The sequence below is a fragment of the Lutra lutra genome, chromosome 3 (genome assembly GCF_902655055.1).
Source record: "Lutra lutra chromosome 3, mLutLut1.2, whole genome shotgun sequence".
NCBI classification, from domain to species: Eukaryota; Metazoa; Chordata; class Mammalia; order Carnivora; family Mustelidae; genus Lutra; species Lutra lutra.
The window spans coordinates 140,360,523-140,376,425 of record NC_062280.1 but is presented as its reverse complement, the minus strand read 5'-3'; the positions used below and the strand labels follow the sequence as shown (position 1 = coordinate 140,376,425).

Genomic DNA, 15,903 nt, shown 5'->3' with positions numbered 1-15,903 from the left:
CTGTCCTCGGGAACTTATATCCTAAAGACGTACCCTGCAATGTGCGCTGCCTTTGTCTTTCATCCCCCAAATTAACACGGTGCTCAAACAAAATAGCGACTTTTCAAAGAAGTACACCATGCAAGGAAAATCTCAAATAACACAAAAGCTCCTCTGACTCTCCTCCACAAAGTAGTTGTGACTTGGGGCCACCATTTTGAATGGGTAGAAACAGTTATCACCAGGGAAACTGGATAAAGCATTCATGGGATCTCTCTGTATTATCCCTCTGGGAGGAATGGACAATTCTCTCCAGATTACAAGTTTAATTTAAAAATTGGGTGGGGATGCCTGGGTGGCTCGGTGGGTTAAAGCCTCTGCCTTCAGCTCAGGTCATGATCCCAGGGTCCTGGGATCAAGCCCCGCATCGGGCTCTCTGCTCGGCGGGGAGCCTGCTTCCTCCTCTCTCTCTGCCTGCCTCTCTGCCTACTTGTGATCTCTGTCAAATAAATAAATAAAATCTTAAAAAAAAAGATTTAAAAATTGGGCAAACCCCAGTAGAAGATATATGCAAGGCAAAGAAACATAAGAGAAGATGTTCAATATCACCAGACATCATGGAAATGCCAACCAACCACAGTAGGTTTTGTTCATGTGCATCTACTGGAATGACTAAAATGACAAAAATACTAATACGAAGTGTAGTGCACCAAATGTGTCCCCTCAAATGTATCTGCTGAAGCCGTAACCCCCAATGTGATGGTATTTAGAGGTGGGGCCTTTAGAGATAATTGAGTTTAGATGACATCACGAGGGTAGAGCCCCGTGATGGGACTGTTGTCCTTATAAGAAGAAGAGAGACCAAGGCTCGCTGTCAGCACCTGAGGACACAGCAAGCAGGCAGCCGTCTGCAAGCCGAGAAGAGGGGTCTCACCAGAACCCAACCCTACCGGCACCTTGATCTTGAACTGCCAAGCCTCTGAAACATGAGATATGGCTGTTCTTTAAGCCACCAGTGTATGATATTTTTTGTAACAATAGCCAGAGTGACTGAGACACAAAGAGCTGGTGAGAACGTGAAGGAGCCAGAAGTCTAACATGTCACTGGTGGGAATGGAAATGGTAGAGCCACTGTGCAAAATGTTTGGCAGTTGTTACCGTGGGGCGCCTGGGTGGCTCAGTTGCTTAAGTGTCTGCCTTTGGCTCAGGTCATGATCTTGGAGTCCCGGGATCGAGTCCCGCATCGGGCTCCCTGCTTGGTGGGGAGTCTGCTTCTCCCTCTGACCTCTCCCCATCATGTTCTCTCTCTCTCTCAAATAAATTAATAAAATCTTAAAAAAAAAAAAAGAATCCACTCTTGGGCATTTACCGCAGATAAATGAAAACATACACCCACACAAAGACTTGTAAGCAGATTCTCATAGCAGCATTATTATTTACAACAGTCAAAAACTAGAAGCAACCCCAAAGTTCATTAACTGATTGATGGATAAGTAAATCGGGATGCATCCCTGTAGTGCGACACTATTCAGTAATTTATGCCAAATCAAAGACTACATATTCCGTGATTTCATGTATATGAAATTCCTGAAACAGTAAACCGCTAATGACAAGAAAGCTGATCAGCATTTCCCGGTGCCAGAGGTCAGCGTGGGGGACATCTGCAAAGGGATGGGAGAAACCTCTGTCAAAAAGTGACGGGAATGTTCTATACTGTGATTGTGATGGTGGTCACACAACACTACACTCGCCAAACTCATCAAGCTGTACTCCCTAGGGTGGATTTTACTGTCTGGAAATTATAACCCCATAAAGCTAGAATGGGGGAAAAAGGGAATTTAGAAAGTGGCTGGTTTCTATACATAGATACGTCCCAATAGTTTCCATGTAGAGCAACAACCAGTTGAAGTACAAAGGAAAAATATCTCACGGTAGTAATAAAAATATTTAGGAGTCAATTTTAAGAGACCGTAACTGAGGATTTAAATAGACTGAGATCCACTCAATTCTTTGAAGAGACTCAGGATTGTAAAGATATCACTTACTCTCAAGTTAAAGTAGGAGTTGAAGAAAATCCCAAAGCAAAACACCAACTTTTAAAATCTGGCAAAGGGAATCTAAAGTTCACGTGGAAGGATTCATATTTACGTGTTTGAAAGTGAGTGGTAAGAAGTTTGCTTTGTCGGATATTAAAATGCACTATCAGGCTAAAATAATACAACACTGTATGGACAGAACTGAAACCGAAAGATTCTTTATTTTTATTTTTATTTTTTATTTTTTTAAGAGTTTTTTTTTGTTGTTGTTTTAAAATATTTTATTTAAGAGAGAGAGGGAGAGAGAGCGAGCACAGGCAGACAGAATGGCAGGCAGAGGCAGGGAGAAGCAGGCTCCCCGCCAAGCAAGGAGCCCGATGCGGGACTCGATCCCAGGATGCCGGGATCATGACCTGAGCCGAAGGCAGCCACCCAGGCATCCCTGAACCGAAAGATTCTTAAAACAGAACCGAATTTTTAAAATCTCCCAATTATCCATGCATATGAAAGATTTTAGTATATGATTAAAAATAGAATCTCAAATAAGTGGAGAAAGGATGGATTAGTCAACAAATGAGACACTTTCTCGGCCAAAAAGAAGAGGATGTATAATAAAGTATGAATGAGATCATTTGTATTATCCTATGTACACCTCTGTCAGCTCAATAAGGAAGACAGGAAGAGCCGTATAGAAAAACAGGCTATCGGGGTGCCTGGGTGGCACAGTCGGTTAAGCACCCAGCTGTGGTTGTGATCTCGGGGTGGTGAGATGGAGCCCCATGATGAGCCCCATGTCGGGCTCTGCACTGAGCACAGTCTGCCTGAGCTTCTCCTTCTCTCTCTGCCCTTCCTACTGGTGTTTTCTCTCTCTCTCTCTTTCTCTCAAAATAAATAAATACATCTTAAAAAAAAAAAAAAAGAACAGGCTATTAGGGGATGGATTCCAGGATCCAAGCCCCATATTCCTGTCCCAAAGTCTGGCAGAGAACAGCAAGCCTGCCCACCTTCTAGAAAGCATGGGGCTCTGTTAGTGAGGAATACGTATTGTGCGATCAGGATGGAGCAAAGATGACACAATCCTTTTTTCTGGGAATCATGTAAGTCTCCTGGGTTCTCATGAGACTACAGAAGAAGGCGGACTCCTAATAAGGGGCTGAATTTCCCACTCCTAGACAGGATGCAAGCTTGCCAATTCCATTTATTTTGATTTTTTTTTTTTCAGCTTGATTAAACTTGTCCAATAGAAGAAAAGATACCTGCTCCAGGACATTTATTATAAAATTCTGGCTGTTTTTAGTGGCAAGGAACTTAGAAATAACCTGAAGTTGCATGTTTGGTTCAATCATCCACGCTATGGAATTAATGTGCAACTATTAAAAGAAAGAGTATCAGGGCGCCTGGCTGGCTCAGTACAGCACATGACCCTCGATCTCAGGGTCATGAGTTCAAGGCCCACAGTGGGAATAGAGATTAGTTTAAAAAAAAAGAGAGAGAGAGAGAGATTGAGAGAGAGAGAGAGAGAGAGAGGGAGAGAGAGTATATCTCAGCCTGGGTCCCCCAAAAAACATTCTACTGTGTTCCACCACTTTTATGGAGATGGCTCTCCCAGGGAGGCTGGAAGCAGGTGGGGGATGAGAAAGGAGACAGAGAAGGAGGACAAATCTGACCTAAGGCTATGTGACCGAGCTTAGTAACTCAGTAACACCACTCAGCAACACACTGCCATCCCTACCTTGACTTTTTCCGGAGACTGTATACGCACTACTGCTTCTCTGGGAAGTCCAACTCAGGGGAGGGAGGAAGAACTTATCCTGGGGCTCCCAGATATCACTGCAGGAGGTCACCGTGGCAGGTAGCTGGAAGCTGGGTGGGGCCCAAGGACCTCACACCTGGGCTGCATCCCAGAGGCCTGGGGCAGGAGCGGGCAGCAGGCGCTGTCTGCTCGGAGCTGAAGGGAGTCAAGTCGGCTGCTATAGCGGCGGCCGGACGGAGCCTCTTGTCAAGGGTCAGATGAGACCCAGAAGACCTAAGCCAGCGAGTAAGAGCTGTTTGATCTAATAATGATGCCTGGCGCTGGCACGGGTGTGATAAAGCAGCTGACGGGAATATAAACGCTGACTATCTCTCTGGAGTCTTGATTTTTTTTTTTTAAGATTTTATTTTTATTTATTTGAAAGAGAGAGAGAGAGCAAATGAGCAAGAGACAGAGAGAAAACGAGTAGGGGAGGGAAAGGGAGGGGAGGGGCAGAGGGAGAAGCAGACTCCCCGCTGAGCAGGGTGTCCAATTCGGAGGCTCGATCCCAGGACTCCAGGATCATGACCTGAGCCACAGGCAGAGGCTTAACCCACTGAGCCACCCAGGCTCCCCTGAAAGACTATTTTTGAGAATACAAACAATAATGATCTCTGGCTAGTTTTATCTTTTTCTTCCTTTTAGATCTGTAAATGTTATATGTTTGGCAGTGATCACGGGAATAGAAAATTTAAACCAATTTTGTTTTAAAACACTGACACAGGAAACGCATTCTGACATTTTAGATATTTGAGCTATTTGAGGATTAACATGTAAATGACTGATAACTACCACAAATTGAAATGATAGGATCACTCTTCCATTCATGGGGTATCAACAAATTCTCCAGAACAGCTCCTACAAACCAGGCACCACGCCAGGTACTGGGGATATAGGAAGACAAAACAATTACAAATTGTGTGTAGTGTTACAAAGGACAAAACCAAACCAAACCAAACCAAAAACAAAAAAACATGGTATTTCCCTAGGATATCTCTTCCATTTCAAAGGAAATAAATTTTAGTAGGATTAACATTTTTTAAAGCATTTATATACTTCACTTTATGTTTTAGGATTGTAGGTCAATTACAACAAAAACATTCAATTAAACGGTACATTAAAAGCTACTTTAAAATGTACTTAAGAATTTTAAAATATTAGTCATAAAAAGTATAAAAATGAATAAGAATCCAGATCAGGAGGCCAATAAGAATATATATATGTTGTTGTTATTATAGAATTGAATGTGGTTCTGAGCTTCCAAGCAGCCAAATGAAAAGGGAGAAATATTTACATTGTTCTTGCTGTCAGAAAGCAATAGATGAACCAATTTTGGGGAGAGAAACTAAGCTTCTCCCAGCACTTCCCTGCAAAAGCAATTCCTCATACGGATTACACTGACAGTGACATTAGTAACTGTCATTTTCCCTGTGAAACAACTGGAGAAAAACTTTCTGCTACTCTCTAAGCTCTGAGAGCACAGGGGCCATGTGTTTTGTCTGTGTCCAGCACAGCACCTGGCCCCAAAGAGGCACTCAAATATTTGTGGAAATGAGGAACAACAGAACAGGATTTCACTCTGAGGTGTAGCTACCCAGACATCTATCCCTAACACATGTTTTGTTCAGGGTGTTAGAAAACAAACTGGATTTTGGTCTGCAGAAGCAGAATGGCTGTGTACTCCATACCCTGAAAAGGCCAGTGGGCCATTATGGGTGTTATTCCTTGGACTTTCAATTTGGCATCATTTTCTAAGCTTGTATTAGGGTTCTCCAGAGAAAGAGAACCAATGGGATAGGGATACACACAGACAAAGACACAGACACACACACACAGACACACAGACACACAGACACACACACACACACACACACACAGGGCCCATCATAAGGAACTGGTTTATGTGATCATGAAGGTTGACAATGAACTGCAAGGTGAGGGGGCACACTGGAGCCCGAGGAGAGCTGATGATGTAGTTTTGGTCTGAGTCTGGAGGCCTGAGAACCAGGAGAACTGATGTAGTTTTAGCCCAAAGGCTGCAGGTTTGAAACCCAGGAAAAGCCACTGTTTCAGCTTGAGTCTGAAAGAGGAAAAGGCCAATGTACCTACCAGTCTGAAGGGAGTGAGGCAGGAAGCATTCTAGCTTACTCTGCCCGAAGGTCAGCCTTTTTGTTCTGTTCAGACCTTCAACTGATTGGATGAGGCTCACCCACATTTAGGAGGGCCACCTCCCTTACTCAGTCTACCAGTTTAAATGTTATGTTATGTTATGTTATTTGTTTTAAAGGAGGTTCCACACCCAACATGGAGCTTGAACTCAATAACTGAAGAGTTGCATGCTCTACCACCTGAGCTGGCAAGGCACCCTTAACTGTCAATCTTATCCAAAACATCCTCACAGAACACCCAGAATAACATGTGGTCAAATAACTGGACATCCCTTGGCTCAGTCAAGTTGACACAGACAATTAACCATCACAAAGCTTTACCATTAATATATAGCAAAATCAACTGTGATTCACCAGGCCTGCCAAATAGCACAAAGGCTATAAATGCATTTACTGGAGAGGAGATCTATTTTACAGCAAAACCAACGAAGATGACTATGCCAAAATAGGAAAGGGAAAACAGGAGACAGTAACAGACTGAACTAAAAGGCAACTTGAGACCTAATGATAAAGCAAGTAGGAGGAGGAAGAAATTTTTAGAATCCCAAGAGTCGGAGGCTGAAGCTACTGTTGTGGAAAGTGGGAACAGATGGAGATGCTAAATGGAAAAGGGTAATGTCCAAAATACACAAATTAATAGGGACTTGACCAGCCATTGGGACTCAGGACTTCTTAAAGGAAGACCCATGGGTGTTAATGTAGGATGAATGTGGACGGCTGAAGCCCAAGTTTTCCATGACAACTGTCCTTCAGCCTGGAGGACAAGCCTAAGTCATGCTTTCAATGAGGAAAGTGTGGGAGGAACTAGTCAATCAGAGGGGTTTGATCTGAGGACAGGGAGTAGATTCAGGCAGATTCAGCTCTGCTGTAGGTTAATTCACATGCCCAGGCACAGCACTGGACAGCAAGTGCTGTACAGCTGACTTCTCTGCCCCTTCATTTTTCCCTTGACTGAGCTCTTGCTCACAGATGCTTCCAGACCTTCCCATCTCAGACAGAACCCAATGTCCCTGCCTGCTCCTTCAATGTCTTTGAGCTACCCTCTTACACTCTTCTTCCTCCCACCATCAAATCTCTAGGTCTTTCATATGCTGCCTCCATTCTTTTTCTACCCCCCCTTGCTAAGTTCTTAGCTTCTCAAACAATACTTTTACCAATGACTTTTTTTTTTTTTTTTGAGTAAACTTTACACCCAACATGGGGCTTGAACTCATGACCCTGAGATAAAAAGTTGCATGTTCCACCAACTGAGCCAGCTAGGCAGTCTTACCAATGACGGCTTCTTTTTTTTTTCTTTTTAAAGATTTTATTTATTTATTTGAGAGAGAGAGAGAGAGAGAGCAAGTGTGAGAATGAGCACAAGAACAGGGTGAGGGACAGAGGGAGAATCAGTCTCCCCGCTGAGCAAGGAGCCCGAGGTGGGGCTCGATCCCAAGACCCTGAGATCATCACCTGAGCAGAAGGCAAATGCTTAAGCAACTGAGCCATCCAGGCGCCCAGCCCTACTAACAATTTCTTGATTGACTTCTTAATCACTGGACCCAGAGGCTCCGGCTCAGCCCTCACCTTTTTAAATGTTTAAATGGTGCTGAAGCAATTGACAGTGATGTTGTCATTCCTTCCCTTGGGTCCCAGGACCCAGCACTATCCCGGTTCTTGGTCCGGCCCACTGTCTCTCCTTCCTGGCTCTTCCTCTTCCTGGCTGTTCAACACATACACATTTTAAGACATTTTTAAAGATTCTGTTCTCAATCCTCAGCATTTTCACCTTTCTGTTCTCTCTTGCTCAGAAAATGCTCACTCCCAGAGCTTCCTGCTGTCTCCTCCAAAGCAGTAAAAATGTCCAACTCCCTCCACTCTGCCCTGAATCTGTCTCTCCAGCTCATCTTACAGTTTCAACTGCCTTCTGGCCATTTCTCCTTAACTATACACCAGAACCCCAGATTCACAGTTCTAAAATCTGGTCTTCCGGTCTTCACTAAGATTGTCTACAGGATCCCCGTCTTTTCCACCCCCAATGTACAAGTTTGACTTACAACGTTCTCCCCTGGAAGGTCTGTTGGATTTAACTTTTTTCCCCATTTTAACTTCCAATTCCACCTTAGCTCAGTCCTCTTTCATCTCACTCCTCAAATACTGCACTTGATTTTAGCTGATCTTTTTGTCCCTTCACTATCCTTTCCAACCCACCATCCACTACGCTGGCAGAGAATTCTCTGTGTATGCCTTGTATTCCTGCACTGTCTGAGGTCTCTGAGCACAGGCATTTACAACAGATTTAAGAATCTTTATATAAGGAGACACTCCAAGGTAGTAAACCTAAAGAGATCTCTCCTTCCTAAGGTGTTCCAGGGTAGTAAAGATAAAGACCTGACTTTCCTTCCAGAGATTTGTTTACATTCTTGACTAAAGATAAGGACTCTCTCCTGAGAAGTAGGAGCAGGTCACCGGCAACTCCAGGTAAGATGGGAGCCTGAGCTTGCTGTTCCTTGCCCTGAAACGCCCCCATTGCCTGTGCAGGCATGAGCAGGCCCTTGTGTGCTGCTGGCGGCACTTGGGGAAATCAACCAGGCTAACTTGTTAATTTGTAAGAAGGGTACAATCTCAGACCCTTTACAATTTCTGACTTAATACAACACCACCAAATCATTTTTGAAAGATCTGCTTTGGCCATGCTACTTCCTTGCCTGAGATCTTTCTTCAATGGCTTCCTATTACAGGATGAAATTCAAAGTCCTACTTGTCGTTCAAGTGCCTTTCTAGCCTGTCCTCCCACTTCTTTCTTCCCTAGGTAGACCCTGTGCTCTAGTTAATCAGGTGATGTTTCCCAAAACACAGACATCCATATCCTGCCTCCCTGTGCTGGCCATACCTAGAAAGCTCTATTTAGATTGCAGAAAGGGGGGAAAACCATGAAGCACCCACCCAAAGAACGTCCACGGCCACCTGTGAGGCAGTGTGAGCCAAACCACTGATTTCTCCATGTATGTTGCCTTAACTCCTTCCAGGTGCCCTGGTGGGAAATCAGCCTGTCCTTCACCCTGGCCATAACCAACCAAGCTTTGGCCCCGGGCTGCAGCCCCAGGAACCACATTCTGGTTGGATGTCAGGGAGCTGAAATGCCTTTGGGAATGCTTGGCTAGAAACCCTGTCCAACCGGGGGCTCTAGAGGCCTTTGATGGTGGCCAACACATCCCAATGTCTCCTCCCTTTTGAGAACTTTAAAGGACTAAGAAGAGGCAGCTCAGGTTCTAGTGTGAACAAGTGAGTTGTAGTTCCAGTTCTCTGGGAGGCTTTCTTTCCCAATCTTTGCCTATGCCACATTTTACCGGTATTCTTGCAGTAAACTCCCAGCCAAAGGTACTGTGTGCACACATTTTTCTCGCCGGCTTTAACCTTCATTCAAGTGCCCTCCTCACCAATCTCTATGATATGTGTACGAAGACGCTGGCTGAAGCATGGTATGTAAACAGCAAAATAAAAATGTACCTATTAATACAAGCTAGCTAAGTTATCATATTTCATCATCAATTATAAGATATGTACCAATTTCACAGATATAAAATATCATTGTTCTAATATGTGAAAAAATGTGCTGTTTAGAATTAAAAAATGAAAGGTATGGTGCATTCATATGGTGGGCTCTTCTGCAGCTGGAAGAGGTAAAATAGGGCTGTGGGAGGGACACTGCCTTCAGAACAGGGGGTGGGAAGAGACAGGAGCAATGACCCCACGTGTGGGCTTAAACCTCAAGATGCCACAAATGGAGATATGTGTGATGTTACCTATAACAGCCTGTGCTTGAAAAGCAGACTTAATTTTCTTAAACTAGGTGGGCATATGGGTATATGTTTTTGTATCATGATACATTTCTGTATGTCTAAAATATACTACATTTTCTTTAAGAGGGCCAGCCACCCTGTTCTACTACCCCTGTTCTTTGGGAGACCATGTGTCCAAGGACACCTTAAAAAATCAACTCTGTAAATGAAGGAGCTGAAGGACTGTTCACTCTCTCTTATTTCCACATGTAAACTTTCAGGAAAGAAAGAATTTCACATTTCAGCAACATCTGGTATGTGCACATATCCAACCCATCAACATTTAGAGACCTAAATGTTTATCAAAACTTTTTTGTTTTCTCCTTCTTTCTCCATACTCCAGACTTCGGCTTTCGATCAACCACAGGTCTGCCTAGATCGAAGCAAGGTCAAATTTGCAAAACAGCTATTTTGGCTTAGTTGTTAAAAAACAAAAAACAAAATAAAACAGGAAAAAAAACAAAACCTTTAGGGGTTCAGTCAGTTAAGCGACTTCCTCTGCCTCAGGTCATGATCTCAGGGTCCTGGGGTTAAGCCCCACATCACCGGGGGTTTCTGCTCAGCGGGAAGCCTGCTTCTCCTTCTCCCTCTGCTGCTCCCCCTGCTTGTGCTCTCTTTCTGTCAAATAAATAAAATCTTAAAAAAGAAAGAAAGAAACCCTTTTAAAAACGTGTGTGCATGGAGGAGGGAGGCATTTCAACAGAATTTCCTTAAATACTAACCTCCTGGTTATTTATAAAATGGGTTGAATTTTTAGAGACATGGTTCCCCAAACCCGGCATGTTACAAAGAGCGCAAGCTTTGGAGCCAGACTCTACTGATTGAGAACCATGCCAGCTGTGTGGGCCTGTAAAGTCACCTAACTTTGCACGGCGTGTTCTCTCCTCGGTAAAACAGGGACCAGAAGTAGATTACAGGGTGTTGTAAAGATCGGAAATAGTGAACACCAAGCTGTGCCTGGCAGTCATTACCCAAACATGGTGATTACTCTCAGGGCACGCGGGATGTTTCGTTTTGGTACCGGCCCTCGCACTTTGCGCAGTGCGCCTCCTCATCCCTCTCTGCTCGCTCTCGGGCACTCAATAACGCTCACGATCTCAGTTAGTTTCCGTGCAACATTTACGTGCAGGTCACGTAAGCCAAGGCCTTTGGGTTGCTTACAATCAAACGAACATAACACGGTACAGAAATAACCATTTTCAAAGGGTTTTTTGGTTTTTAATCCGGCAGAGGAGCTGGTACCCCAGGAAGGCACGCGCTCTTTCCACACGAGGGGCCCGAGAGGGGCAGCCCCGCGGCTTCCAGGCACCTCCCTGTCTCCGCAGACCGACGGTCCGCTGCAGGGCGCGAGGCGGCCCACCCGTGCAGGTCCTTTTCCGGGAGCACCCGCGACCAGGGAGGGTCGGGTCCCGAGAGCGGCGGCGCACACACTTACCAGGGCGAAATGCACCAGGGCGTCGTAGCAGAGCCAGGCGAGCACCCCGCGGTCCGCCGGACCCCGGCCGCGGCCCAGGCGCAGGCCCAGCGCGCAACCCGCGAGCAGCAGCGCGGCGCACATCAGCAGCGAGCGACCCGCCGAGGTCCCCAGCTCCCAGCCCGCGGCCATGCTGCCAGCGGCCGGCGGAGCCTGGGAACCGGAGCCCGCCGGGGAAGCGCCAGGACGGGGCGGGGCCGCTCGGCGCTTCCTTTCCCACCTCCTCTCCAGGCCGGCCCTTGGAGCCTGGAGGTTTTCAGGAGAGTCTGGATGTTGCTCACGAACCCGCCTAACTGCCTGGACCAGACCTGCTCCCCGACTAAGCCCAAAAGACTGGCAGTAGCCACACCTTCTGATGGGCTCTTTCAGCAAGGTTCAAAACCTTAAGCAACAAAGCGAAGTCCAAATGGTAGAAATATTGCCAATAGACCGGGAAGAATTTTAGGAACAAAAGGTCCTAATGAGGCCCTTGGGAGTCTTGCAGGAGAGGTGAGGGCCAAGGGCAATTTCACGCACCAGCAGACTTTTTAAAACCCTGGTGGCTTACTCTGACCCTACCTCTTTCTTTACGTTTTTTTCTTAAAGATTTTTTTTTTTTTAATTTGACAGAAATCACAAGTAGGCAGACAGACAGGCAGAGAGAGAAGGGGAAGCGGGCTCTCTGCTTAGCAGATAGCCCAACGTGGGGCTCGATCCTAGGACCCTGGGATCATGACCTGAGCCAAAGGCAAAGGCTTAACCCACTGAGCCACCCAGGTGCCCCTCTGAGCTCATTTCTTAAAAGTCCACAGAAACAGCAAAAGTATGGGGGGAGAGGAGCATTAGGTTATATTGGCTGGACACTGGATTCTTTTAACTGTCTATCCAAGTCACAACAACCCTAGGAGGTCAATGTTTTCCTCGTTTACAAACATGAAAACAGCCTCAGAGTAACTTGCCTACGGACTCTCAGAGACTACGGAAGCCGGAACCCACGAGACCTTTGCTTTCTGACCCCGCACGCTGACGTCTTGTAGGCAGTTATAGCTCTCCTCTAAAGAAGTGCCACTTTGTGCTGATCACCACGTTAACGTTTTCTTTCTGCATTTGCTAGCATCTTGTTTGGTTTCAACCTTCTCCTCGCTCCCTTTCTTAGGCCTCTGTTACTTAGAGACTTAGCACTGGAGAACGGAGTCAGAGTTTAAGAAGAGTGTAACCCTTATTGACCAAGTCTGTGTCTTCACTTTTGGATGGCCAAGTAAAATACAGGATGCCCAGATAAACTGGAGCTTCAGACTTAAAAAGAAAGAAAGAAGGAAAGAAAGAAAGAAAGAAAGAAAGAAAGAGAGAGAGAGAGAAAAAAAGGAATTTTTAAATACTTATACTTAATTATCACTAGGGTACTTAGGCTAAAAAAGTATTCATTTGTTTTAAAATACAAGGGAATATTATTCAGCTGTATAAAGGAAAGATATCCCGTCACATGCTACAACTTGGATAAATCTTGAGGGGGTGAGAGGCTGAGATAAGCCAGTCACAAAAGGAGAAATAATGGTATGATTTCATTTCTATGTGGTATCTAAAGTAGCCATATTCCTAGAAACAGAAAATAGAATGGAAGATGCCAGGGGCTCGGGAAGGGTAAAAAGAGGAGTTGTTTAATGGCTTATAGAGTTTCAATTTTGCAAGATGAAAAAGTTATGGAGAATGATTGCACAACAATGTGAATATTACTTAACAGTACCAAACTATACACTTAAAATATGGTTAAGATGGCAAATTTTGTTATGTGTATCTTACCACAATTTCAAAATATGCTTTCTGGCATTGAGCACAATTTCAAGAACTTCCTCCCCTGGTTACTCCCTATATAATATTTTATATAGCATTTAACACCAGATAAATTACATTATTTACGCATTTATTGATAGTCTCTTGCCACTAGAGTATAAGTTCCACATGGCCAGGGACTGTGTTTGGCTTCTTGGCTGCTCCATCCCTGTCACCTGTTACAGAGTTTGGCATATACTAGTTGCTCAATTAAGTAAGTGCTGACTGAAAAAGTGAGTATATCCAATCTTGCCACCTACGCTTTGGATTCTCTCCTGTAACTTAGAAAATTGTTCATCACTCTTCTCATGTAGAGTTAACATCTTTCTCAATGGTATTTCCCCCACCAATTTCCCTGTATCACCCTTTAGTGACCCTGCCCTCCCCTTTGGAGCAAAATAAAAACCTGTTTAGATTTAATGTCTCCATATTGTGTCCCTGCTCCTCACTCCTTCCTACTCTAGTTTCCTCCCTTGTCTCAGTGATACACACTATGGTGACTGATGACATCTATTATCACTAACCCAAAGGACATTTCCTGTCCTCACTTTACTTCTCAACAGCATCACAGGACCCTGGAAGCTCTTTTCTCTCTATTTTCTGAGGAAACACAGAGCATTACTTTTTACTTCCCTATCTATACCTTCTGTTCCCATTGAAAGCTCATCCTCCACTTATGCCCATTCAATGTTGGAATTCCACAATGCTGTCCTAAGCCCTGTTCTCACTCCAAATGCTGGACACAGGAAGTTTCATGATCACCCCCTGCATTAATAACCACCAATACAGGCGGAGAATTCAAATTTCTAGCCCAGCTCTCTCCTCCAAGCCCCAGAGCAATATTTCCTACTGCCCTACTTGACTGTCATTTAGATGTCTTAACACAACCCAAACTGAACTCATCACCTTCTATTCCCTATGTCTGAGTCTTTCCCAGTGTTCCCTATCTTGTGCTACTTCCACTCATCAGTGATTGCAACCCAGAAACCTATAAATCATCCTCAGTACTTCCCTCTCCTCAAACTCCAGATCTATGGTATCACCAACTCCTATTTTAGCTGTCAAGTACCTCTTGATCCCATCCACTTCATGGACCAAGCTGTTCACCCTCTCTTGCTTCAGTGCTTCACACTCACTCATGTGACCTCTAGACATCACTAACCCCAAGAACATTTCCTATCTTAACCTTATCAGCCAATGATTGTTACTACACGATTCTTCTATCATCATTCTTGTGGAATGATAACGATAATGAGTAATGATGATTGCCCATTGCTCTTAGACTGACTTACCAGCTGTGGGACCTGGCCCCTACCAACCTCTTTAGACCCTCCCATGTCCCTAGTAATCCTGCTCCCCATCATTATTTTTGCTCTAGTTATATATTTTTTTAAAGATTTGTTTTTATTTATTTAACAGAGAGAGCACAAACAGAGGGAGCAGCATGCCCAAGAGGGGAACAGGGCTCATTCTCAGGACCCCGGGATTATGACCCAAGCCAAAGGCAGACACTTAACTGAGCCACCCAGCTGCCCCTGTACTTGCTTTCTTTCACACCCTTTAACTTAGCATGGTGCTTCCTACATGACTGAAGACATGGAAAGGATACATATAAACAGAATCTGATCTTACTATGAGGAATCTGGGCTGAAATCAGAAATATGGCATTTATAAATTCTTATATTTAGGTTTGAAAGTGTAAATGCTAACTACTGAGTCAAAGAGAGCTGATGACAAGGGGAGCTGAGACTGTTACTTGATCACAAGTCTAATTATGATGAAGCTGGTATTATAATGGAAAAACTCTCCTCCACATTAATAGAATTAAGTGTCTAGATAATGGGATGTTCCTATTCCATTTTACTGAGGATCTGGTCACATCACATTATTCTTGGGGTCTTTGGAATGCACGTGACAGGAAACAGTTCCAGGAACGACTTTATACATAGTTGGCTGAAATGCACGGGGTGAGGAAGACAACTGATAAATGCAGATCTGCCTCTTCGAGGTAACGAGGAATAACACAAACTTTATTTATAAAGATGCTCATTTAAGTGCAGTACCTTCTGTTCAATATTAAGAAAAGAGTTGGTAACAGCTAAAAAGCTATTCCGCAAAGTAAAATAGGGTCTCATAAGAGCATTTCATCATTGCTTCTCAAACTCTCCAACTCCTGCAGGAATGTTTCCATAAAACAGCCTTCCTCAAAAATCTGATTTTATCTTTAAAATGTCACAGAAAAGGGGCGCCTGGGTGGCTCAGTGGGTTAAGCCGCTGCCTTCAGCTCAGGTCATGATCTCAGGGTCCTGGGATCGAGTCCCGCATCAGGCTCTCTGCTCAGCAGGGAGCCTGCTTCCCTCTGTCTCTCTCTCTGCCTGCCTCTCTGTCTACTTGTGATCTCTGTCAAATAAATAAATAAAAATCTTAAAAAAAAAATGTCACAGAAAAGGTGTTCTTTACTCTGTAACACTTAGACTTGTATAACCATAAAACTGCTCTACTTATCATCAAGTAAATCTGCTGTCCCATGAAGATGTATTTATCTTGTGGATTTGCACGTTACTTGGCACAAGTCCCCGTTTATCTCCGGGTGCCAGTTTGACAGAAGAGACTGACTCAAGAAGGTGGATGGCAATTTTGTTAGGGTAAGGAAGAGGGATGTTGTAGAAGTTCCCTGCGGGAACACGTCCTTTATAGCATGACTCATAGTTCCACTGCTTGTGATCATTTTCAATAAACTTGTAGGTTTCCTGATGGGTCCAGTCTCTCACAGGGCTTCAAAGAAGTGCTTTTCAGACTATGCTGTAATTTTCTGGTCCCACCC

At 44.4% G+C, this 15,903-nt stretch overlaps 1 protein-coding gene across 1 annotated transcript in view; it reads right to left on the bottom strand.

The window, feature by feature from the left end:
- Positions 1-11,460, bottom strand: part of EBPL (EBP like) — a 30,453-nt gene extending 18,993 nt beyond the window's left edge. Inside the window, exon 1 of the mRNA XM_047723363.1 lies at positions 11,232-11,460. Within this exon, the coding sequence (XP_047579319.1) occupies positions 11,232-11,402 (171 nt within the window). The 5' untranslated portion in view covers positions 11,403-11,460. The remainder of the gene's footprint in view (positions 1-11,231) is intronic.
- Positions 11,461-15,903: the final 4,443 nt, after the last annotated feature.